General features: G+C 39.6%; 1 protein-coding gene across 6 annotated transcripts in view; it reads left to right on the plus strand.

The window, feature by feature from the left end:
* Positions 1 to 26,699, plus strand: part of TRABD (TraB domain containing) — a 35,040-nt gene that overhangs the window by 4,173 nt on the left and 4,168 nt on the right. For 4 of the 6 annotated variants that reach the window (XM_039570864.1, XM_039570865.1, XM_039570867.1 and 1 more), the window contains exons 2-9: positions 8,194 to 8,256; positions 10,402 to 10,480; positions 13,123 to 13,289; positions 14,159 to 14,299; positions 19,250 to 19,360; positions 20,729 to 20,868; positions 23,060 to 23,232; positions 24,870 to 24,981. In XM_039570864.1, coding sequence (XP_039426798.1) covers positions 8,233 to 8,256; positions 10,402 to 10,480; positions 13,123 to 13,289; positions 14,159 to 14,299; positions 19,250 to 19,360; positions 20,729 to 20,868; positions 23,060 to 23,232; positions 24,870 to 24,981 — 947 coding nt within the window. In that variant the 5' untranslated portion in view covers positions 8,194 to 8,232. Of the gene's footprint in view, positions 1 to 8,193; positions 8,257 to 10,399; positions 12,987 to 13,122; positions 13,290 to 14,158; positions 14,300 to 19,249; positions 19,361 to 20,728; positions 20,869 to 23,059; positions 23,233 to 24,869; positions 24,982 to 26,699 lie in introns of those variants that run through there. The other 2 variants (XM_010395550.4, XM_010395549.4) reach the window with 2 other exon arrangements.

A 26,699-nucleotide genomic window follows, 5' to 3' on the forward strand; every position in this document is an offset into this window, starting at 1 on the left:
AGAACTCTACTGATAAGTAATGTGCTTGACAGTTGGGCAAAATTATTTTGTCCTCCAAAATCCCTCCAAACCATCATAAGGGTTGTGTTTAAAAGTGTTCATAGCAAAAGTTGATGTGTCTGCCGGTACTTTTGCAATGCAGTTTCTGCATATCTCAAACAGCCATTGACGGCCGTTGACACCGCAGAACTTCTTCACCCATCTCCTTTGCTTGCTGCTTGTAGGTAATGAACAGAGCAAAAAACCTGCTTCTTGTAGAACTCCATAGAAACTACACGTGCAGCAGCTGTGCTGTTTTCCTTTTGTTCTGCTTGGGAGTGTGCTAGAGAGTTTTCCAAAATCAGAAGTATCACTTGGTTCATAGCTTTACATGGCCTGGAGGGAGGAGGTGTACTGATATCTTACCGCAATCTGCTGGTTACAAGAAAGTCTAATGAAATTATTTTGGTTCTAGATCTTCACTGAATTCACATAAGTCACATTGGAATACAATAGGAAAGTGGCTTGGATAGACGTGTAGGTTCTAAAAAACTGTCAGTTTCTGAGTGCCTGTCCAGACATGAGCCACATCACTGTGGTCTTTCTGCCCCATGTTTCTAAGTTTAGCTATGTCTCTGCAACCTCTTAAAAGAATAAGGATGTGGGCTAGTGTTTATTCTCAAATCTGCAATGCATTACCATCCTGATTCACCTCATACTTACTCATTTCATCAAGTAGACCTAGTCAGTGTAATAGCAATAACTTGTAAAACCACAAAGAATATGAGAATGCTTTCTTGTCTTTCACCAATAAGCATGTTTTCAGTGTCCCAGGCCACATATTCTTGTGTTTCAACACCTCCTTTCAAGCAAAATGAATGCAGTTGTCTTTGATTTTTATATTTTAGCTTCCGAGGCATGCACATGGATGTTGACTCCAGTGTGCAGGTACCTGAGTTTAGGCTGCATATGTCTGCACAGTTAATTTTGCAGGAACACCTCATTGATACTCAGAGGGTAAAAATATGTATTTTGAAATTTGTGAACTTCTGAGTTGTGAGAAACCAGAGCCATGCTCTACAACCATCTGTGATTACAGAACCAGTTGCTCAGTTAAGTTTCAAAGGCGTGGGTTTGTGTCAAAGAGATAACATGCAATATGTGGAGTAGGTCACATTGGTGATAATTCTGAAATACATACCGATTTCTGAATTTGTGGCTGTTACGTTAATTGGCAGACAGGTTTCAGCTGATGCATCCTTCTGAGTATGAGCAGTCTATCAACAGAGAAGACACCATTTGGAGCTGATGATTGTTTGTAAACATTTGTAAGATTTCTGTGTGAAAGTATGGAAAAAGTCTCATCAGTCTTAAATACTCTGTTCACATTCCAGAGTATGGTGCTGAGACCTAAGTGGGTATCTTATTTTGGATTTGCCTTCTTAATAGGTTAAATGTTAAGCGTGGAAGGTGCTTTGTTAGGTCAGCGAGTAAAAAGTGCAACAGTCTGTCAGTGGGAGAAAAGTTGGGTCTGTGTCTTCTGAAGTACTGATATGCCTCTTCTGTTCACATAAAATAAGTGATCCTGTTAAAAGGGTGGCAGCATTCAAATGAGATGTGCTTCTGCAGTGCATAATATGACTGTAAAGTGTACAGGCTATACCAGCTAAATCAAATATCCATTGCTAGTGAAACTGCAGGTTTAGAGGGTGAAAGAAACACAGCACACATATTGCACGTAGATGCACGTAAATTTTTATTGCTGCATCTCATACCAAGCTGATGGAAGCTGTGTTCTGGCCAAGGATACTGGTGTTAGAGAGCTCACACATGAGTCTCTGACTTTTGTGTGTGCCTGTGGCTTATGTCCGGTTCAGGTCAGTTTTGGCTCAGTTGTAACATGACCTGTGTGAGGTGTGCTGTATTTTCACTGGAGGACTCCCACTTTATTGTTCAACAGCCTGCTCTCAAGTTCAGTCCTTAGCCTACCTCTTGTCTTTCCCACAGCCACTTTAGAGGAACAAGGATGAGTGGTGTTGCTGTGTTACTATGAGGAAGTTCTGTCCTGTGGGGTGTGTGGGGATCCTAGAAGGACCAATGATTAAAAACAAAGGAAAATTCAGATTGCAAAATTGAAATGCTTTGAAAGTTCCAGGAGCCTTCTAACTACTTGTTTAGCTACCAGAGGTCAGATTTATAGATTATTTAAGCATTCATATACCTCAGTTTCTTATTTGTAGAACAGGGAAGTACATACAATCATATCTCGGAGGCTATGGGATTAATACTTTGAGTACCAAAGTGTCTGTACCTTGTGCAGTGTTAGTGAATATTGTAACTATCAAAAGCATTAATAGATGTATTTACATTTGTTTGTTGAGGGGATCAAACACAGAAATTTTTTGCCTGTTCCTTTCAATAAAAGGTGGAACCAGTTGTAGTTTGGTGACTCCTTTCCTAGTTTCTTTACACACATCTATTCTGATGTGTGTGCAGTGCATAGAAAATAAAGAGCAATTATAAGACTACAGGCAACTTTTATTTCCCTCTTGCAGTGTCAACATGTTGAGGAAAGAAAGTGCTGCTTCTGAATTTCTGTATAGCTCAGAAGGAGGAAAACATTCAATAAAAATCTTGTTGGAAAGTAGCTGACTAGGTTGTTTTATAGGTAGGACCATGAGAGGTTTTTAGAGAGCTTTTTTTATTGATTCAGTTGAATCACTCTCTGAAGAAAGCAAATTTAGACAAGACAGCAAAGGAACAAGTTCAGCCCTACTGTAGGAGGATACCATAGTGAATTGTCTGTCCACCCCTGTGTGGCGTTCGTTTGAATTTTCTCACTGAAATACCTCATTGAAATTAAACAGGAAAGGGCATTTTGTTATTTAACTTGCCTTGCTAGGAGCCCTGATTTGTGAGAGAGTGTACCTCTTGTGTTCTTGAGACTGCAGGGTAGGAGAGTTTCAGATGCCTAAAAATGAAGCTAGAACTGAAACACTTTGGTCAACTGAGACTATCAAGTACGAAAAATGAGTTCATGAGAAGATTTCACACAAAGAGGAAGCACTGCTGAAGCTGGTTTAATTTAGGAAAGCGCGAGGGCTGATGTGAAATAGCATGGCAGGGAGGTCTTTCTAACTCTGCTTTGCCAGCCTCTGTGCAGGATAAGCATTGCTAGAAGATGTTGAACTTTCCTGTGTGTTCCTTTCTGAACGTGCAGTTTTGGGGGAAAGAGAATAATGCCAATGTGCATGGAAAAAATACAGCCCCTCTTTGGCAGTGCTTTTCTCAGTAGCAATGGCTGTCCTCTGTGTACTGTCAGAATAAGACGACCTTGAGAGGAAATAGGTGCCTATCAGTAGGGATGAGTAATGGCTAAATTCTACATTTACAGTTTATTCAGTGGTCTCAAAAATTTGGTTGCCTAGGTGTCTTAAGAGTTGAAAAAAGGGCTTCATTTGTTCACACATGGATATATAAGCAACAATTTTTAATGGGCCAGTGAATGGCAGGACCCCTCGGACTAACAAAGATGCAATAGGCACAAGAATCCCACTTGCCTGGGAAAAAGGTGTTTGAAGTGGAGATTCAATCATCAAGCAGCCCTTTCAAGAAAATTTCAGAGGCAAAGCCTCATCTTGCTGGATTATAAGGAGCAAGACCAGGCTTCTCTTTATTTCTTTTAGCTCCAGGAATTTTCTTGGTAGTACTCACAGCAGGACAATGAATCCCTTAATGAACGATTAAGACAGTCTCCTCGCAGATAAGAGAACAGAAATACTTCCTAATATCTGATCTTTATGAGTGCCTACAAGCTGCATCTCCCAGTTCATCTGAAAGAAGTGCACTGTCATGTCTGAGGTTTTCAGTATGCGATATATCTCGCAAGGGGCTCTTACAGGCCTTTGAAGTAGCTGGAGGAGGGGAATTTGATTGGCTTCACATGTTCATGCCAAATCTCATGGTAAGTAGAACTTGGGGTTATGAGATATTGTGGTATACATATTATGGAACACTGTAAATAATTCTCTGAACAGGTTTTTTTACCTGTGGCTTTTCAACTTGGGATTGAATTTCCTTCTGTTCCCTGACCGCCTCTTTTTCACATGCACCTCCTGTAATCTTCAGTGATCTTTTTTTCCTGGAGGAGCAGTGCTGTGCGTTGCACCTGTAAATGACTGTGAGACTCTTCTCTGCTTACCATAAGTGTTTAAAATTTACCTGTGGGTGAACAAGCACAGACAAATAAGATGCCTTGTTACCTGGTGTCATTTCTTTAGGAAAGTAAACTTAAAAAAAAAAAAGAAAAGGAAAAAAAAAAGAAAAAAAGTCCAAAACACAGGTTGAAAAATAAAACTACAAGTAATTTAGAAATGCATGGATGTAAATTCTTCAGATGGTTGCCAGGATTTGATCTGAATCGGCCCCCTTTCTTTCTATTGGACATGGGGGGAAGGAAGTGCATACAGATTTGTGTGCTTCAGCTGATGATCTGTGTAACAGCAAGGTACATTCAGTCTTCTCTCAGAAGCTTCAAGATTGTATTTCAAATATCATAGCACACAAATACCTTCTGTGAATAAAGAAACGTATAAGGGTAGTGCCTTTCACATGGATGAGCTAGGTCAGCCTGGGGTCCAAGGTATTTGACTAATTCCCAAAATATATGGACTTTTGCCAGTCCTGCTGAGGAGAATGCTGCTAGCTGAGTAGCCAGCCTTGCCTGTAATCTGGTGAATCCAGAAACAGGTCTTCTGCATGGAAAATTTCACCTCCAGTGTAACTTGAGCAGATCTAAGCACCTGAAAACAAGATCATAGAATTCCTGGGTTGGAAGGGATCTTAAAGATCAGCTGGTTCCAACCTTCCTGCAGTGGACAGGAGCACCTGTCATTAGACCAGGTTGCTCCAAGTTCCATCCAGCCTGGCCTTGAACTCTTGCAGGGATAGGGCATCCACAGCTGCTTTGGGCAACCTATTCCAGTGCCTCACTACGCTCAGAAGTAAAGAATTTTTTCCTGATATCAAATCTAAATCTACTCTCTTTCAATTTGAAGCCATTCCCCCTTGTTCTGTTACTACAGCTCTTGTAAAATATCCCTTTCTGTGTTTTTTGTTGGCTTCCTTCAGGTACTGGAAGGCTGCAATTAGGTCACCCCAAAGCTTTCTCTTTTCCAGGCTGAACAACCCCAATTCTCTCAGCCTTTCCTTGCAGGAGAGGTGCTCTAGCCATCTAACCATTGTGGTGGCCTCCTCTGGATTTGCTCCAACAGGTTGATGTCCGTCCTGTATTGGGGACCCCAGAGCTGGATGCAGCACTGCAGATGGGGTTTCACCAGAGCAGAGCAGAGGGACAGAATCCCCTCCCTCGCCCTGCTGGCCACGCTGCTTTGGATACAGCCCAGGATACATTTGGCTTTCTGTGCTGCAAGTGCACATTGCCGGGTCACGTCCGGCCTCTCATCCACCAGCACCCCCAAGTCCTTCTTGGCAGGGCTGTTCTCAATCCCTTCATCCTCCAGCCTGTATTGATAATGGGGGGTTGCCCTGACCCAAGTGTAGCATCTTGCACTTACTAAACCTCATGAGATTCCCATAGGCCCACTTGTCCTAGAAGAAAAGTGGCAGACTTGCCTGTTGTGGCTGCCCATTCTCTCATCTGGCCATGGAAGTATTGTTCATGGATTCCCTGCAGAGGCTGCAGCTGGAAACCACAGTGAAACAGTGAGCTGGAAACAAACAGCTTGTTTTCTGCAAAGGTACAGGTCAGTTAAAAAACGGTGCTAGTTAGCATGAGTAAACTTCAAAGAAGATCTCTTCCCCCCACCAGTATCAGGCATATAATTTAGTTAGTGGTGAGAATGGGATGAGGTTTTCTAAAATGTCACTTGGTGGGGAAAAAACACCACATAGTGCTTCTGTGTAGGAGTCTATTCTTTAAACAGCACTTGTAGTTCATTATTTTGAAAAGCACTCTGTAGATAAGAGACATGTTTTCAAATGCCAGCAGGCCTTAATCAAGCTTAGAGCTTTAGGTTGTGTTTAGGGCCAGCTGATTCACTGGCAGAAAAACACTGTGGTATTTTGCACACAGACCAATTGAGAACCAAGCCCAGAGCTGAGCATCAGTACAGTCTGAGTGATATTGTAGTTGGACAAGTATTTTCTCAAAGGGCAGTTGGTTTCAACATCTCCGTTTCATGCTGTTCCTCAAGTCTTGCTGGTGCAGTTCTTCCTGCAGCTGTTTGGTCATCTGAACTAAAAATGCCTTGGTAGAGTGTGAAGGGAAAAAAGTGGTGTTTTTTTTTAAACTGAGCCTGCTTTCCAGTCTGGTTTACTGCCTAATTCAACAAGTAGTTAAGCCAGTCTATCAGAGACGGGACAGGATAAAAAGAGGCGCTGGGTTTACTTAAGCCCACAAAACTGACAGACTGTCTGCATTGAGGTGCCTGTGCGCTGGTGTGTCCTGTTCAGGTTGCAGGTCTCAAGGCAGGGGTTTCCTTCTGCTGTGCTCCTTTAGATCTGTCCACACCACTCACACATTGTGGGCATACTGAAGCAGAAGAGCAGTTCAGCTTCACCTGCTGTTTCAGCTTACTCTGACATCCAAGGTTCCTTGACTTGACTCCTTGGAAGGCAGGAAGGCGTGGCCGTGGTTTTAAAATGATACTGTACCTTGTAGCAAAACCACTGAAGTGCTTATGTTGCCTGTGCAGACTTCTTTGGTGTTTTTGAATAGTTTGTTTTGCTGAACGTCTTGGACTGTGTTTAGTGCGTATTTGTTTTAATGAGGTATTTGCCTCACAGCTCAGGAGCTGTGTCTGTAGCTGTTGCCTGCTCAAGCTGTGGGGCTCTGTTGGGTTTCATGGGGATTTTGCTCCAGACACCATGCAGAAGCCAGGATCTTGGCCACTGTGCTTTTTTCTTGCCCAGCCTGCAGCTGTGATCTCCAGTTTGCTGGCTGACCATGAGCAGTGGACAGTGAAAAGGCACAAATTCCTGAAATCCCTCTGCTGTGTGGAGGGAGATGTGCCGGTGGACAGAATTACACTCACATGCTTCATACTGCCCAGGCAAATGCTCTTTAAAAGAAACTTACTTTAAGCAAAGCTAGAAAGTAGAATGGCTTTTTAGAAACCAGGATGCAGAGCACTAATCCTACTGCAGGAGACTGTTGTATTTGGGCAAGGGGGAGGCTTGCCATCACATTTGTGTGCTGACGTATGCTGTCACCCAGATGCCAGCCAGCTTTTCTCCTCAGCCTCACCTAACTGTAGGGCAGGAGCCAAACTTGTCTGTCCACTCCCCCGAGCAGGAGTGCAAATGTATTCTATGACTAAGTTGTTCAGGATTGCTCTCTCTTTATTTAATAACATAAAACACTGTTCACATGTACTGTGAAGTAGCTCAAATGGAGGTAGCCCAAATTGTTGTAGTAAAGAAGCAGCACTTTCTTTGAGTGCTTCAATTTTGGTTGGATGGCACTGAGAATAAGCAGAACGAGCAGTAGTCCTGCATTCAGTGTCTTGGGTAACTGCCTCAGAGTACCACTCAAGTCCAGTCATAGCACTCTGCCAGCTTCAGGGAGAACTTTGGACTTTTAAGATTCCTCTTTCATCCATATTGTTAAACTAAGATATGGAAACCATTCACTAAGGGTTTTAAAACCGAATTTCATGGGGTTTTCATACAGATACTGGCTGACTGATCTAACCCTGGCATATTTGTAAATATATGTGATCACATGATGCAGATAAAACAACATGTATGACTATAGTTGAATATTAAGATTGTGGCTGCTCTCCTATTCTTTGCAGCAGTGAAATAGAAATAGACATGATTCCTAAAATTTGCCTAAAAACTGTCTGGATGTAGTTTATATGGACAAGACAGAACTACTGATCAAGTTGAGCAAAATTTTTGCTGTTGCAGAAACTATACTCTGGCTTTAGAGCCACCTCAAGAACCATACTGAAACAGGCTAGTTTTACCCTGCTGCTGGGGGTGTTGCTGTTGGTTTGTTGTGGTTAACAGCAGTAGAGTTGAAGAGGTGACATTTGTGCCTCTTCAGCTTGCTGCTTTTATTACTTCAACCTTTATTAGAGACTGTAGAGACGCATCTGCTTTTCTTTTTCCCCTGACAGTTCTTGAGCCAGTATTCTGGGTTATGCCATTAATTTTTAATTCTCTCCCATTTCTTTCTACTTCTTTCAGTTCTTGTGTGGTTGGTGAAAATAAGCCTACGCTACAGGAATGCAAGAGGAGCAACAGCCTGAGGTAGGGCTTGGAGATGAACTTTGTATCTCAGTACAATTGCAGGGAAGGTCAAGGCTGAATCAGCCAGGTTCTTCCAACTCATTCGTGGGGAAATTCTGCAAAGTCTTAGGGTTGAGAATGCCAGCATGAGACCCTTTTTAAAACGGGGACAGAGAGCTGAGTGCTATTTTTTTCCACACATTTAGGTTCTTTTCAGGTTCCCTGTCCCTCCAGCTGCAAAAGTTAAAATGGGTCTTTTGTATTATTCTACATGCAAGTGAGGAATTGCATAAAATAGCCTAACCTATGACATCAAACTTTTAGGGGAAAAAGATTTTGTGAGAATTACAGAAATTGGTTATGTACAAATAATCACATTGTACATGGCTTAAGTTCCTTGCCAAATTCAACTGAGATGCTTGTTCTATCCTTTCTGTTCCTTTTCTTCTCCTTTCATATCTGTGTATCTCAAAAGCTTTTTCTGGTATAACAAGTGAAGCTCAGGAAATTTTTATCTTATGAAGTATAAGAATGTCTGTTCTTTTGTCCTGTGAATAAAAAAAAAGAATAACAAACTGCTAATGTGGTGGCTTAGTGCTGTGCTCATTGCAGTGCTGTGATGTTGTGATGACAAAGCCAGCATAAGTGACAGGATTAATTCCATATGTTACAGATGGATAAATTTTTCCAAAATATTTTTGTGACTAGACTTAACGTATGCAAGCAGTAGAGTCAAGCCATATGTTCTGATCAAAAGCTGAGCTGGTGTTAAATTAGATTTGTGAATGTAATTGCAATTTGCAGTGTAATTGCAGTTTGCAGTTGTCAGTGAACAGACTTTTACTTTGTAGTGAAAGGATGATGTGTTGCTGTGAGTATTTTAAACTTTGCACTGTAAAGCTGTTGTACTTTTTGAGTTTACTCCATGAAATGTATCATAAATTTTTCCTTGCCTTCAGTGGGGCCCACGGTAAGACGCTCAGGATTTATTTTCTCCAAATTCCTGTTTGGCATAAAGGAATGCAAGAGGAAAATAATTACTTTTGTTGAAAGCTCTTAACAATTGGATGTGCTTTGTACAGTCTTGCTTTAAACCTTAGCAGGTTAAGTACAAAGTAAATAAACCAGTCATTTTAGCTAAAAAGCTGGCATCTGTCAGGAGAGGTTGGCTGCCTGCTTGCTGACTCATTAATATTGCCTTTCCTTTGGAAAGTACTTAAATGGTGATGGATTCTCATCCTGTCTCTAACATTTTGACTTCATTTTGTTCAGAAATTCCAAATTCCTCCAATAATCATCCTGATTAAATTTTGGATTAATGTTGTTGCCTAAAGGTAGTTTATAATTTAGCTTTCTCTTATTCCTGAGTCTTTTCTGCACTGACTCTGCCTCTCTGGCTTGGATGACATTGGCTGAATGACTGGAATTGTTTGAATTCTATGCACGCATTTTAAAACTTGCCTGTTCATCAAAAATAAGAAAGGTTTTTGCTAGCCAAAGACCTGCATCATATACTTCTAGTGATAATATTTAAAAGTCAGTCTTTGGGAATCTTTTCAATTACCTTTTGTTCCTTTAGAGAGCAAAACTCTGCAGATGTCTTGTGTCTTTTTGGCTTTGACTTCTGATATGTATAAAGTCATCATGCACATGAACTTTCTAAGATTTGATGTGCATATTGTGTAATTGCCTTATCCCAACAAATACTTGGCCTGACTTTTCTAGAATGGATGTTTAGTCTTGTGAGTACTGATTAACTTTGTCAGACTCCTGACAGACTAATGCTGACTGGTAGTTGAGTTAAATGGTATTAAAATAATCAGTGCACATTTTAGTTTTCAATACAGAAGGTGCTATAGTAGTGTTAGAGATAAACTTGTTCTTTTTATGTGGAATCCCATTTATTTAAAAACTCCCTGTCAGGTATAAATATTATCTTTTAAAATAGGCATGAAGTATTTAGTCTTTGGTATGTTCTTCCTCATACTCAGGCAGCTAGGAAAAATAGTTGTAAAACCACAGATGTTTTGAACTGTGACACTGCTTAAATTATTTACTTGTTTGAATATTATATGTAGGTTCAAATTGAGTAAACTCACAAAGGGAAAGATGTATTAAAACATTTCATTATAATTCCCAGCCTCCTTTTGAATTTTTTTCATACAGGCTGCTGCAGATCCAATGTCCTCCTCTGATGCACCAGAAGATGGCCCAAAGGAAACGTCAAGTGTATCGCAGAATATCTGTATGTTTCTGGTTTGACTGGGGAGGGTGTATCACACTGGAAGGGTATTAAGCTAAATGTCCTTGCCTTTTCCTTAGCTAAAAAGGACAGGGTGGTTAGCACAAAAGGGAGATGCTAATGAAGTCATAGCTGACTTAATCTGTTCTTGATTTGTTTCAAGGCCCAGTTGTGTAAATCAAATTCAGAAAGAGCAATGACATATTGATTCTCAGTTTGCTGATCCCATACTTTCAAAAGTAAATATTTTTAGATTTAATAGATATACTCAGCTATTGTTTTGAGCTCAGTTATTGCTTTCTAAGCCAGTGATGTGTAAGTATGTTTTGACAGTCTGGCATCTAGTGATATGATGTTGATCAGTTGTCCCAAGTGGAATGCTTTGCCCACACTAGCATGTTAATATTTTGGCAAGCCTGCAGGATGTGGCAATAGAAGTATTCCAACCAAAACTGTCTTGTGAATCCCAGGAAGAGAGTATCTTTTCTTAGCTGTTACTGGTAAGGATCAGATAATGACAGGCATTTCTTTCTCAAGAGGAGAAAACAAAGGCTTCTTAAGATTTGCTTTATGTATATTGATACACTGTTGTGATATTAATGTATACAGCGCTAATTTGTAACAATAGGAACATTCAAATTGTTCTTTCTGGTGAGTAATAGGCTCTAAACCACCTTAGGGCAAATTAGTGTGTAACAGCAACATTGCTGAATAATTCCTAGGGATCTCAACTTTCATGGGATCAAAGAGAGCCTTGACTAAAGTTATGGGAGGCATATGCAGACCTGAAGAAGCAGATTAATTTTTTATGTTGCTTTTTTCTCCCGATAGAGAAGCTGGTTCAATGAAAAACATAGCTACTCCTGAGAATGTTTTCCTTAATTGTGTCCTTAAATTATAACATCTGGCACTCTACCACTATAGCACTTTTTCTTCACATGAAACATTATTCAGTCCAGTACCGAGTATATGTGCGAGGTGAAGGGTTATAAAATAAATAGCAATTACACCCTTTAAGGATTACCAAATACATAGAAATCACTTTCAACTGGGGGAATCTGAACAATAAATGGCTTTAGGCTAGGAAAGTACTTGAGACAGATATTACACACGCTTCCCCATGTATTATATTCTCCCTTACATATCCACTTTTGACCATAGTGGGAGGCAGGATATTTGCTTAGGTGGGTTTTTGTTGATCTGCTATGACTGCTTTTATAATTATGTGACTGCGAGTGCTACAAATGCAACAGCCTTTCCTCTTCTTCCTTTTTCAGTCATGTTTTCCTTACCTCCTCCTTAGCATCACCATCTGTTTTGGCAGCAACATTGTCTTAGCTCAGACAGTACTGATTGCAGCACACCATGTTCTTGGGTATTGACCATGAAGTAGTAGGTTGCTAAAATGCTAAGAAGGATGTTGAAGGGTTGCTTTTATTTTTCTGGTTTGGGTTTTTCTTTTGTTTGGTTGGTTTTCTTTTAATTTGGTGGGGTTTTTGGTTGGTTGGTTTTGGTTTGGGGTTGTTTTTTTTTTACATAAAGTCTTACGAGATTAGTATTTGTGGGACAGAACTGGGGCCAGAGCCACACAATTAAATCCGATTCATAAAATGAATGTGTGGTAGGAGGCTGTAATTTATCTGCGTCTTTGACATCCTGCCTACAAACTGTTCACTAATCTTTTTTTTTTTTCCCTGGGCTTATGATCCTATTCCAGGCTTCTGGAGACCACTTGAGACCTCTGCTAACTTGTGCAGCAGCTTGCCAGAGAAAGAGAGTTGGTTGGAAACAAAACTCTGCTTTCCTGCTTGATACTTTTTTTTCTAAGATGCATTACAGCTTAAAGATGACTCATTCAAAGCGACTTTTATTTCCCATTGCTATAGAGTTAAAGCTTCCCTATCTCAGTCAGCGAGGCTATCTGGCATTTAACAAGTAACTGTGATGGAACTGATAGATCCTCCTGTTTTCCATATGGCAAGCTTGACATAGAGGGGCTAAACTCACACTGTACCATTTTGATCTTAAATAGTTGTTGAATCTAGGGAAGAATGATTGGATTCCTGACCTAAATACCTCTTGAGGTTTAATTTTCCTCTGGGTACTGATCCCTGGTGTGTTAATCACGGAAAAGGCTAAGGTTGGTACTGTAGGTATCCTATATGTGCCAATATGTGCAGGTGACTTTGCCATCATATTCACACCAGTGTCCATGTGTTGCTATCATTTATATAGATAAGAATCCCAAAATGGAACACTTTGGGTTTAGAATTTTAAAATGCTCTTTTTTTTTCTTTTTATTTTTTCTCTAATTTAGTGTATACCTTTTCTAAGTATTCTTTGCTTCTCTGTCCACCTCACCTGCCACACAGCTTCTCTCTTTCCCTTACTGAACTGCGTGGACAACCTGTCCCAGTGTCCACAGGGTAGGAAACCTGGACTGAGACCCATGCTTGGAGGCAGCCTCTCCAGTGATGGCACTCTCAATGATGTAGCTTCAGAATTGAATGTAAGATTACAGTGGTAAATCAATGGCCTTTTAGCTCTGCTCTGATGTTTAGTGGCGACATTTTTATTTTCTGTTTTATGTACCTGCACTTTATATCATGTGTGCTTTTCTTTTCTGTTTTTCTTTACATTTATAGCTGATGCAGATGCATTTAAAATTCTTCTGGAGATGAAGTTGAAGAAGAGGCAGAAAAGGCCTGCTTTACCAAGCACTGTCACTGAGCTTGACACTGAGGATGGGTCTAAAGTATATGTGGTTGGAACAGCCCACTTCAGTGACAGCAGCAAAAAGGATGTAGTAAAGGTAAATACTCAATGTGAGCCCTTCAGCAGCATCTTTATAGTGTTGTCAACTAACTGCTTAGCAGAATGAAGTCCAGCTCTCTGACTTGGTTCTGTGCTGTAACCTTCAGGCTCTGTTTTTTCTAGTTGGCTGTTGGAGGGCTAACAGCACTATGGGATGAGAGGCAGACATTTTACAGTAATAATTTTTGATGCAATACATTGCTCTCCCAGCTCAAATATTTTTATTTGCCCTTCAATAAAAAAGGCAGATACAGTGCTAGTGTTGAAAGTAGAAATCTCACTCGTGAAGCTTACGTTGCCTGTATAATATTTAGCTGTAAACCATGCTGCCCAAAACTCTGATTCCATTCTCAAGCTGCAAATAGGTCTGAAGCCCTAGTGCAAGTAGAAACTATTTCATACTGTACCTCCTGCAAACTCTGCAATTTAGAGTGGCCTTACTATCCAGGAGCTAGAGGGGGAGGAATCTTGTAAGAACCAGGGTTGACAATTCTGGCACAAAGTGTATTCTAATTCAGATTGCAAATTACCACAGAGTACGGTCAAATTAGTTTTGTGAATGTGGAAAGTTTAACATGAAGTGTTTCTTTCCTGCTCCCCTCCCCAGCACATTGTGTTCACAATTATCCTGTCCTAAAGCATCCAGTAACTAAGGCTAAGTCTTAACTTAATTTCAATTGCTGTCACCTTCCTTAATATTTTTCTTAATGCATAGTTATTTGGAGAAGTCTTATTTACTATTCTACTGATTTTTAATTGAAAATGATTGTTGGAAAGTGCTTTTAAGGTCCCTTTTCTCTTTAAAATACTGATATTGGCTGCATTTATTCCTTTCTAAAGCAGTATAAATAAATTCATCTTTTTCAGACAATACAAGAAGTGCAGCCTGATGTAGTTGTGGTGGAACTATGCCAGTACAGAGTTTCTATGTTAAAGATGGATGAAAAGACATTACTAAAAGAAGCCAAAGAAATAAATCTGGAAAAACTTCAACAAGCTATAAAGCAGGTATGATTCCTACAGCGAGAATTTAAGGTTTTTGTTAAGAGCAGTTTGTCACATTGAATCAAAACCAGTGTTCCCGCCAGCTGGGAACCTTATACTGTGGACCTAGATGAGAGTACTACTACAGTGGCAAAGATAGGTTTGGGTATTTTTTTTTGTTTTCAGATGGACCATTGAGGATTTTCTTTTCACAATGGGATCGTTTGGGCAATTTGTTGACCTTGACAGGAATCCTCCTACATTTAACAGCTGCTCCATTTGCAGGACACAAGTCTAACTTTGCAATTGTAATGCTCTGCTAATATATTTAAATGTAATTATTATTCGGCAATCTGCATCTGTATCACAGCTATTTAAGGAGCACTTAATTTTGGTATTTTCTGTTTTGCTTCATTCCTTCTTCATCCTAGTGTGTTGCTCTTTAATTCCTATCCACTTGTCTTTTGAGTAGTTTCTAACTGATAGTAGGCCCTGAAGGGGGATTCTGAAAAATCTGGGCTGAAAAGTGTGGGATTCTATTCAAATTATGACTACTCTGGCAGTTTGATGCGGACATGTCCGGGACGTGTGTGCAAAAAAAAATGTTGTCCTGTGTTTTTTCCAGTTCCACATAGTTAGCTTGTATTTAACTAATTTTAAGCTAGGCACAGTGAAATAACACAAAGTTGACTTAAAAGTGAAAGGACACTTGATTAGAATGGCAGTGTATAGTCAATAGTAAAAAGAGTTTCAGTGTCCAGTTGGATGAAGAAATTCATAGATTGTTATTTTGGTCGTGTGGTAATTGTACATTGGAATTGCTTTATTGATGTAATGGGGGAATTTCCAGGACTGCAGCCCTGATAGGAATATAATCTGCATCCATGCAGAAGCACTTGTAGTGGCTCAGGGCTATCCAGTGTGTGTGCTCGCACACGATGTCTCAGAGCAGCCTTTCTGACTCGCAGAGTTAGGCAGTAATGCCTTTCCTGTTTTCTTTATTTATGCCCTATCAAAGGAAAAGACATTGCAAAACACTTGCATATTGCATGAATTGCTGCATCTATTTGTTTATTTTAGGTAAGGGGGATTATTCTGATGCATGTAGCCAAAATGCTTGTTCACAACAACTGGAACAGCATAGCTGGGGGTCTTCTGACCTTGTGAACAGGCACAGAAACTTCTTGTTTTATATCAAAGCTAAATGCAACAGTTTTTGCTGTGTTAAGAGGAAAAGGACAATGAAAACAAAACAGCAGACTTTTTTTCTCTGTGATGTAAATTTGTGTTGGCAGCTTTGCGGTTACTGCTTCCTACCAGGCTTGAAGTGATCTTGTGTGCAGACAGTAGAAAACACAGACTCTGTTTACTCTAAAGCCAGAGAGTACTACAAGGATCATTGCTATTGTTACAGCTCAGTATTAGTCTGCTTTACCACCAGGAATAATGCAAATAATAAAATTTGAACATTGGGCCTTTTAAGGAACATATTTCTCTATCTATGGTCTCAACCAAAAAAACCCCCAATCTTTCCCCTTTGAATCGCTAACAGCATGGATTATATAGGGAAAACCAGGAAGAACAGTCCAACTGTCTCATGCCAAGTTATAGTATCTTTGTTTTTCTGTAATAAAATCAGACCAGTTGGTAAGTTGCTCAGTTATGCCTTAGTTGCCTCCTCTCATTGAAATGTGCCTCCAGCCCCAGAAGCTACACTGAAAGTCAAAGCTGCTTTCAGCTTTCATCCTTGAGTTTGGAAATGAGGAAGAAAAGCCCAAATGATGTCTCTTTATAGTCACTTACATAAATATTAAGCTGTAAAATTGGATTTCATTGCTCTTAATTGAAGCTGGAAACTGAGCAGCATGTTAACACGAAACATACATATTTGCAATGGGTCACTGGCATCCACAGCTTATCACGCAACTGTTGTAGGTTAAAACCAGACTTCTTTAGCTCCTCCTTGAATTTCAAAACCCTTACAGTTGTTTGCAGAGAAGTACCTGTTTGCTTTCCATTAAGCAAGGCAACACAGTGCAGACTGGTATCTGGCTCAAATGTGGATAACCTGGAGTTACCCACAAGCAGTAACAGTTGGCTTAAACCAAATTGGTACAACAGGTTCTCTCTTTTCCCCAGCATCTTGGTTCTACTATCCCTTCTGTGTCCATACCATGGCCCTGTGATAATTTGAGCAGGGCTTGGTTTTTTTGCTGCATCATCCCCCACTGGCAGTAAGATTGCTAGTCTTGGCACAGAGGGGCAGTTGAGAAACCTTGCTCTGGGGGCAGAAGTGAGCTAGTGACAGCAGAGTCATAGCTTAGCCTCCTTTTGTCTGAAGTTGCCTGTGGAGGAATATATTGTAATGTTGGTTCTGGCTAGTGAAAAAAGCTCACATTTTGCACTGTGTAGTACAGCCCTCCATGTTTAGGTAACCCACAGGGATAGTCTTCTTAAATAAAATTGATATCATGTGAATTGGTAGATGATAGCTACATCCATATGGACAGGAGCAGGCTGCTGTTCACTTGCTACCTTCACTTGTGTTTTGAAGTCTAACTTCCAGTGTTCTTGCAGCAGCAGGAAAACCAATACCAGGCTCCAGGTGTCAAGGCTGTGCTGCCTTCCTTCGTGGGAATTAGGGTTTTTAAAAGAATTGCAAATGAAAGTGCATGTGGTTTGTTTCTGCACTTGGTGCTGGATCGGTGACCTGTTACGCTGTCAAAGAGTAGCTCCAAGGCCCCCTCCATAGGCTGTGTTCCCATGCATAGTATAAGTGTTCTTTGCCTGGGTATTGCTCTCTCTTCCTGCCCTTTTCATCGTCTCTATGCTAGTCATGTGTCCAATAGTGTATCTTCCCTCAGTCATCCTTTCCCAAGCCTCACAAGTATTTAATATGTTTAATCTCTTCTTGTGTATTTGGTATTTCTTTGAGCGTTTTCTAGTTGAAGTATCTTGTTTTCAAGGCAGGAGTCTGCTAAAGACTGTACAGCAGTGCTCTCATGTTTCCCTGTTGTTCCTTTCCTGGTAATCTCTTACTCGTCTTGCTTTCTGACTGCTATTGAACATTGAGCTTATAAAATTGGTGGTTTGCTTTCTCTTTCCTGTATGCTGATAGCTTTGCATCCCTCTGCCTGTGCAGTTAAATTTCTATATATTTGTGTCAAACCACGACAGTTTTGCTATGTTTATTTATGGCTGTTGCATCTAACATATGAAATTATTGCCATCCACTCTGGATTTAATGTTCTTTTGTGGTCAGCTTTCCTTTATACAACACTGACTAATCTGGTATAGATAATAACCTCCTTTACTGTTTTGCTCCCATCATTTTTTGTACATTTTTCCCTTTATCCCCTGACAGTATCTGGCTGGCCCATTGTTGCTACATATACAGCTGCGTGTCACCTTTTATCTCCTTGATGCTAAACAAATATGGCAGGCACTAAGTTTGTGCAGGTTAAGAGCACAGACAACTTGGAAACCCTTCGAAGATGTATCCCTCTATTAGCCAACAGGACAAATATTCCTGTTGTATAAAATACAACTTCAGGTGCATCAATCCTGAAGGAGAGATCAGCCAGAAAATAACCTCAGGCTGCATTATCCTAGTTTTTTGGAGGGGGGTTTTGTATCTTTTCTGAACTTCTGGAAACCTTTGTTCCCCAGGCACTTTATCGGATCTCAGGGATGCTGAAAACACTTTTTCTCCTGTTTCTTCCTTCTCTCCAGAAGTCCAGCACTTGACTTTCTTGCATGCTTGCTAGTTTGTAGTATGATAAACAAAGTAATCAATTGGCTTTGGAAATAACCCCTCTGTTGCCAGTTCTGGTCCTCAGTGATCTTGAGTCCATTTAACTGCACAAACCATCCACAGCCTTTGGAAAGGTTACGCCAGCATTGGATCTGGCACAAGGTGGGTCATTTGAGCAAAGAATGGAGACCGGGACCTTTCTCTGGTAACTTCCAGCAGTTATATTAAGTCAGGCTATCCTGTGTAGCCTCATTCCGAGTTGCATGAAGCTGATGATAAAGCAGGAAATTAGCCTTTACTGAGGAAAGAGACGGTGCCCCTTTTGGCAGAATTATGGACTGATGCCAGATTGGAAGAGATGTATAACCAAGATGCAGGTTATGCTTTGGTAAGGTAATGTTGATTCATTGAGTCTTAATCATAAAAGTAACTTGTTGAGGACAGCCAGAGCTGGACAGAAGGGACAGATTTGAGATGTTTTTTCATTCTTTTTGTAAAGGGTCAGGAAAGGAAAATTTTGCTTAAGTATACATAGGAGAATTCTTTACTTTTCAAGAGAAGAGTTTTGATTTTAAGTCTCAGTTCAAGAAAGCAATAGAAAGCCTTCCATCTTCTTGTGGGACTGAGTCATACTGAGGGCTGTGAGGTCTCTTCTAAGATCTTGCGTTCTGAAATCATACACTGCAATTTCTTGTACAATGCTAGATTCTCTGTTTCTTCATCTAACCAGTCCTCAGCCTAAGTGTTTTTCAGGATTGTAGACATGTCTGGGATTAGACCACTGGCTGTTCACTTCAGTGTTTCTATGATGTGGTGTTCGCTGTACATTCAATGGTATATACTCCTGTGGTCCCTTTATTTTTTTTGTATCCAGATAAAGAAAAATTAAATGGTATGAACTGTTTTACCATTAAGTTATCCAGACACTTTCTTCAAGCAGACAGAGTAAATATAGGCTGAAATAAGTCTGGCTATCCTTCTTTATTTTCTTAACCTGCTATACGTTTTTGTTGAAAGGTAGAATACTTTGGCCGCACAGTGAGGTAAACTGATAAAAACTGAAATATGAGCTGTATTGGTCAGTGAATTGGCTCAAAAATGTAGCTTCAGTGCTGTTTCTTCATTAAAATAATTAAAGTTTTTTTCAATTCTGTGAACAGTGTATTCTTCAGCCTGTAGATTTTTTTTTTTTTTACATGTTTTTCTCCCTCTTCTGCCAGAATGGAGTCATGTCTGGATTGATGCAAATGCTGCTTCTGAAGGTATCTGCTCACATCACAGAACAGCTGGGAATGGCCCCAGGAGGAGAATTCAGGGAGGCTTTCAAAGAGGTGCGAACTTGAAATGGCTTTTCTGAGATTATTGGCCTTTTGCTTCCAGAATTGAACTCAATAAAATCATTTTGTTATTGCCTAGAAGAGAGCACTCTGGCCATACCTCTGCTGAAGCCAGTGAAGTAGTAAAAATAATTTTTGACTTCAACATGTACCTTAAGGTGAAAAGATCTGTAGACATAGTGGTATGAAAGCAATTCCAAAAAGGCTTCAAATGATAAGGGTTTTTCTTGATGATATTTCTGAAGATATTTGTTTTCATTAATAATTTAGTTTCATTTAAACAATTGTTTTTGACTTCTGAATATTGATCTTGGTCCCACTGTTGGTGGTGTCAGGATTTCAGGCTGTGAAAACCAGCTCTAAAGGATTAGTGAGATCTTACACATTCCATTCATCTAGAAAAACTGGGAAAGTGAAATATCTGACTGGTCTGTTAGTCCTATATGGTCTTTTAACATCACCTTTTCTACTACTGCCAGCAGTGATACCTGGAACTAAATAGTAGCTGTGTATCACACTACTCATTTTGTCTTGGAATACTGGGACACTGTTTTCTGTGTATGTATCCATCTTGCAGAATGTATCTTGCTATTTTTATGTAAATTATGTACTAGTAAGGAAATCTGAGAGAACATTGCTGATAAAGAATCTGGAATAATTTGGTGTCTTCATCCTTAATAAAAAGAAAACTTGTTCAAAGTGTATTTTCTTGAGCATTCCAGACCAGATCGAAACGTTTTAAGCATTTTCCATTTTAAGTGGGAAAGAAAAAAAATTATCTCCGTCCTATTCTAAAGTGATTGCTGGAAATTTTTAAAGAACTGTGCATAGGAAAGAATTTTCTAGAAATTCTATTCTGTGCTAAAATTTGTCAGCATGAGCTACAGCCAAGTCTCACCTCACATTATCATGTGCTATCTGGCATCAGTTATTGTCTCATGAGCTCTTTCTTTAATATATTTTACCATTGCCAACTGAAAGATTAATGATCCTGACAAATCCTAGGTGAAAGCAAAATGATGACAGTTGTTTCACCTCAGACTTTATTCAGACTCAGATAGATATTGAGCCCCATTGTCACCTTATGAAGTAATAATCAGAAGCTTTCTGCTTCAGTAGAAGTAACCTCAAGGGTTACAATACATTGTGTATTTGATCTATTCCTTTATGAAGTAATGTAGTAGTATTTTGTAAATTTTATTTACTGCAAAGCCAAAATATTTTTTTTATGTTGAAGTATGACACTACTTGCTCTTTTTTAAGATACCCTGTATAACACAGTAAATCCTTAACGTTCATTAATAAGAATGTGCTGTGCTGTAGTATGAAATGTTGACTGATTATTTGTATCTTCTGTTTCAGGCCAGTAAAGTACCTTTCTGTAAATTCCACCTCGGTGACCGACCCATCCCTGTTACATTTAAGAGAGCAATTGCTGCACTTTCCTTCTGGCAAAAAGTCAAGCTTGCTTGGGGCCTTTGCTTCTTATCTGACCCCATCAGGTATGAATAAGCACCCCATATGTTTTATGTTTGGGGTGTATTATTTAGTTCTTGAGTTTGACTTTAGTATGAGGGTACCCAGCCTGATGCAATGAAATCTGAAGTTAGTGAGAAGGATGAATATACAAAGTACCCTGCAATAATATGTATTTTTGAAGTGAAAGCTGTCTTTCTGATCTTGTGTCAACTCTTCCTTTAAAATTGTCTTGCAATGCGTTACTTCCAGATGAAGCGTAAGATTAGGTGCTGGAGAATTCCTAGTATACTTAGAAAAAATTTCTTTAAATTATTATTTTTTTTTATGCTGAGAATAAAATCTTTCCCACCACTGTGTGTGGATACTGTAAATAAAAGAGAGTAAGGGCATCAGTACAATAATTTGTATGTCCTTAAGAGTTCCACAGGTCTTAGGCTTTCTGTGCTAATTCACATCAGGATCAGGGCAGCTTGAGAACTAAATCTGCTGTCTGAGCAGATTTTTGGAACAAGAGGAAACTTCAAGAGTCCACATGTTGTCCACAGACTTCAAATGATTATTGCCTTTATAAAGGTGCATTGTTATGAAGTCTTGTCTTATGTTACTATTTCTTGGACAGCCATTCTTGGTTTCCCCTGCCTTTCAGAGACGTCCCTGTGCCAAATTTGCGTGCTCTTTCCGCAAGTAGATGTGTGATAACTTGAACTGGCTGAGAACGTGTGCACAATTGCTCTCCTAAATTCAGTCTCCACCTACCAGACTTGCAGTGGTGTTAGAAGTGCACTTGGCCTGGCCCCTGAATTTCAGTGCTTCTCTCATAGCCTGTGGCTGGAACTCTGCAGCTCATGCAGTGACATCTGGCATTTTTACAGGCTTTTAAAATAAGGCCAGGGCTAAAACACTGTAGTTGTGTTGATCAAACTTTATGTTTTGCAGTTTTAACATTTACTTAATTGTAATTTACTGTAAATACTTGACATTACATTAATCTGTAAAATGAGCTTGACCATCTTTTAAGCCATTAACTATAGTTCACGCACCAAGTAAGTTTTCTTACTACTTTGTCTGATACCAGCATGAGACAATTTTCAGGCTTTTGGGGGGCATCTTTCTGTGCATTTTTTCCCATTTTTTATCCATCCTAAGAACAGTCTGGTTTTCAACTGCAATATTAATGTTATTATAGTAAATGCACGCTACCTTCCTGATGAAGCTTGGCAATAACATTTCAGTTACTGTTGTACAATTGCTTTTTAAACATAACATGTGGATAGAGGTTGAAAACAAAAGGCATTTATTTCAGAAAGTTATTGGGTAGAGAGAGAGTATTGTGCATCCAGCCATCAACATGAGATTCCATGGAAAATGGAGTAATACTTAAACATCAAAATTGTCAGTCTGTTGATGTTTCTGGGTCTGTTGAAAGCTAGCATTTCTCCTTTCAGTTGCCCTGCTGACGTTTGTAGTGTCCTTTTCATCTTGGAAACTAAAGGAAGCCTGTTTGACATAATTCTTTAGTAGACAGTGATGCCAACCAGATAATTTCGTTGCTGCAGGCTATGACCGACAGCTAGAGGTGCTAACAGAAGGGTTTATAGTACCTATGAAAAGAATAAAAGCTCATTACATTTACTCCTGCAGTTCTTACTTTTTATTTCGTGCCCATTTTCTATTCTTCTGTTCTGCGAATTGGTTTATAACTTTGACTTCCCAGCTGAAGACCAGTGATTGACACTAGGAACCTGCAGATCTCTTTCCATGCCCTCAGACGGTGCCTTACAGCGTGCCTTTTTTGTTCCTTAAGTAGTCTCTGTGTGTTTAGTGATCAGATCTCCTTCCTCGGAAGAGGTCTCTATAGGCTCTTCTAAGCCTGTTAATACACACGGAAAGTGGGGTACCATGGTAACTGTTGCCCCTGAAGCCCTGGGGGTTTTGCTGAGTTGAGTTGTCAGCTTTTAGAGTGGGAAGGGAGAAAATCCAGTTGAACTGGCTAAAGGCAAGTGACCTCTTTTTTTCCCTTTCCTTCACTGTAGAGGCATTGTTAGGTATCAAGTTTTACAGGTTTGTGGAGATTATTTTCCTTCTGGAGAGGAAAACTGGGGGAGGAGAACTGTAGACTGTGTTTAGGTGGATAATGTGTGTAACACCCAATTGTTTTTATTCATTGGTTTGTCACAGACAAACAGATACTGAGAAAACTTACCTTTCTTTCAGTAAAGATGATGTGGAGAAATGCAAACAGAAGGATTTACTGGAGCAGATGATGGCAGAAATGATTGGAGAATTCCCTGATCTTCATCGAACAATTGTCTCCGAACGAGATATTTACTTGACCTACATGCTGAAGCAAGCAGCAAAGCAGATAGAACTACCTCGAGCTTCAGAAAGTAATTGTTTTAAAGCAGAGATTATGACCAGCAAGGTGTTTGTTGTATACTGGTCCAAAGTTCAGTTCTCAGGAAACCTGGGATGTTCTGTTCACGAATGCTGCATATCACATAAGATACAATGCTTCAAAAATTTAAAAGGGGTGTTACTCTCCTGCTGAAACCACCTAGAGCAGTAGACTCTTAAGTTATGTTCCCTTTCTCATTGTGCTATTTAAAACTGGAAAGTACTAGTTAGCCAGACAGTATTTCAAAAGGCAGGGATCCGGTATGACAGCACAGAATGGGACAGTCATCTATCTCACTTGCCCCATTATTTCACCAAATTAATTGTTGTCAGTGGCTGCTAAGGGACTCATTTCTTGATAAGAAATGGGACTCGTTCTTTGATTCTCTAGTTTCAGTACTCTTCATAGGATTTTTTTTTAAATTATAAATTGGGCTGCTAGGAACTTTGATGATATGGCAATAATAATCATTTGTGACTCCACTGTTTCAGCAAGGTATGGGCATACAGAAAAATTGTATTTCTCTAATCTTTAGAAGTATTCTGCTGGCATATGTGATCTGCATGCCCTTCCTATAGATAAGCATACTGAGGTATGTTACCTCTTAATATCTTAAGAAGATAGTGTTTGTCATCACTTTAGTGCAGAACTTCTTTCTAGTTGCAGTTCTGATTTAGAGCAACCCTAGAACAGACTGAGAAAAGGAAAATTTATAAAAAAACCAATTTGGTATATATATAGTAGTTCTACTGTTTTCAGTACAGTTTTGTTCCATTTTTGGGTTGGGCTGCTTTTCACATTTTTACTTTTTTTCTGGAAAAATCAAGGGTGGATATTTAAAGCAAGTGGAACTTGTATTTTATATTTATGTATTATGCAGAATTTTCCCCATAGGAAAGCAGCCTGATTATTATTACTTAAAAAGTTTTTTGTGAATTATTTTTATTGTGGCATGGTGCTGTATTTTTCATTGGGGAAAACTTCCAGGAACCACATTTTGGGTGTTGTGAAATTTGGATGGTAGATGGGAGATGGGGGTGAGAGCTGGCATGTGTTGCATTGGTCTGATGGTAGCTGTCTAATTGCTGCATGTCACTGCCCTGGGTTTGCTCTTGCTGAGGCAAGGTGTCTAACAGTGAACTTTACAGGGACAGGTGTGGCCTCAAGCATTGTTCTCCGATTGTGAGCCCAAATCTCGTCACACTTTGTGCGCCAGGTGCCACTGTCCAAAGTGGTGGAGAAAGTTCTGTGTTCAGGAGACAGCAAAGACCAGGAGTGTTCCTCATAAGCAGCACAGAAACGTGACCAACACAGAGAAGGAAAGAAATTAATTTAGTTTGCATCTGCTGAGCCTGTCACCCTGAGGCTGGAGTATGAACACTGGCCAGCTCTGTGTATGAAATAAATGACTGCTGAAAATCCAGAAACTGTGCTGACTTTTTCAGACTTTCAATGAAAGAGGCAGTAGGTGAAATGAGTATGTTATGTAGCAACAGGGTTTCAATATCTGGTAGCAAAAGCCCCCGCGTCTTGGAAAAATCAATTTTGTAATCTCACACATTGCCTATTTATTTATAGCTTGAAATTAGTTCTTTTACAGATATGTTCCTTTCTCTACATCTCTCTCAGATGAACCTAGAAAATACATCCCAGCTGTTGTAGTTGGTGTTGTTGGAATGGGTCATGTACCTGGAATTGAAAAGAACTGGAATTCTGACTTAAAGATCCAAGAAATAATGAGGTAACAGTTGTCCTTTCCTGCATGTTGATGTAACAGCTTCTCTTGCTAAAAACCAGCAGTTTCTTTGGAGCTTTTTTGGTTGGTTGTCACAGCTTAAAGAGGCATCTCTACTGTCATTCCTGCCATGTCAGCTCACTGACTTGCTGTGCAATGCTTGCAGATTATGCTTACAGCAAAGAAAAAATCAAAGGAAAAAAGTAAAGAGTTGAATATGGAGGGAAGTAGAGATGAGAATATGCCCTTGTCTAGAAAAAAAATTAATTGGTCCTCAGTTAAGTCTTCTAAAATGAAAATTTAAATGAGGGCTGTAGAAGATGGTGAAAACAGAACAAGGCTTTTAGTCTAACCTAGGTAAATATAAACCATTGGATTTAAAGCTTTTGTCAGGACACTGCTGACTCTGGCAAGCTTAGTGACGCAGTTGCTTGTATCCTATTTTTAACTGTATATATAAGTAATGACTTGTTTTAATGTGTATCCCTAACTAATTATGAGCTGGTTTAAGGCACGTATCTGGTGAACTCTTGCTTCAAAGTACCTATTAAAATACATGTATGTGCTTTGTAAAAGACAGAATTGAAGAACTAAAGTTTTCAGACTACGTGTATCCGATAAAGTCACAAAGGTCAGGACTTCAGAAATACAGGAGAGATTATAATACAGCTGGGTAGTATTGGTCTGTGGTGCTTTAGGATTATAGAGTCTTTCAAATATTGACACTTACCACATTCATTTATTGTGTTTATGTAACCACCTTACCCATCTCTTCAGAAGCTATGAAAACCAGAAAAGACTGACATCCCTATAAGTGGTATATTTAGACATCTGAAATACGATTTAGAAAGACTTTTGGTGTCTGGATTCAAGCATGCAAAGTACAGAAGCTCTGCCTAACCATTTATAATTACCTTTCAAGGCTAAGCTTCACTTGGAGTCAAAAACTAGATGTCCATATTCCTCTGCACCCTTGCAAATAACCTGTACAATGAAGTTGTCCAAAGCCATGTAGTTGTGTGGTGGATGTTGGCTGCATCATTAACAGCACAGAACTGAACAGCCCAAAGACCAGTTGCATGTCTTCAAGTCCTCACAGGTCTTTCTCACCAAAGTTTAGGCTCTGACTTGATTATCTTTACCATGCCAGTGCCATAACTGAGCAGAAGTGTTACTAGTATCTTTCACAAGACATTAATACTGCATTAACTTGATTTTCTGAAACAATATGAAGCAAATGACCTTTATAAGAGTGCTATATTTGCGACTTATTTTTCTTTAAACTTTTTGGACCCTCATGCTGTTGCACTGCAGTTGCAAAGCAGAGTTAGGGCTTTCTTTTGTGTGTTTAGTGTTATCACCTCTATAAACTGGAAAGTTTTAAAGACTTTCACAGGTATTTAGTTAAATTTTAGAACTTGCAACGTGAACTTGAAAATTGTCTGGATAAAAACATATGTATATTTCTAATTTTTTTCTAATTTTTAAGTTCATGCTTTTTAAGTTCATTGAACTCTGCTCCAAGCAGACCTTTTGTCTATCACAGAATGTTTTGAGTTGGAAGGGATGTGCAAGGATCATCGAGTCCAGCTCCTAAGCAAATGGCCCATACAGGGATAGAACCCATGGGCTTGGCTTTATTAGCACCATGTTCTGACCAGCTATTATTAATTGATTTTTAAAATTTGTGGTGAGGGATTAGAATTGAGAAAGAGTAGGTAGAG

Source organism: Corvus cornix, chromosome 1A (assembly GCF_000738735.6).
Source record: "Corvus cornix cornix isolate S_Up_H32 chromosome 1A, ASM73873v5, whole genome shotgun sequence".
Taxonomy (NCBI): domain Eukaryota; kingdom Metazoa; phylum Chordata; class Aves; order Passeriformes; family Corvidae; genus Corvus; species Corvus cornix.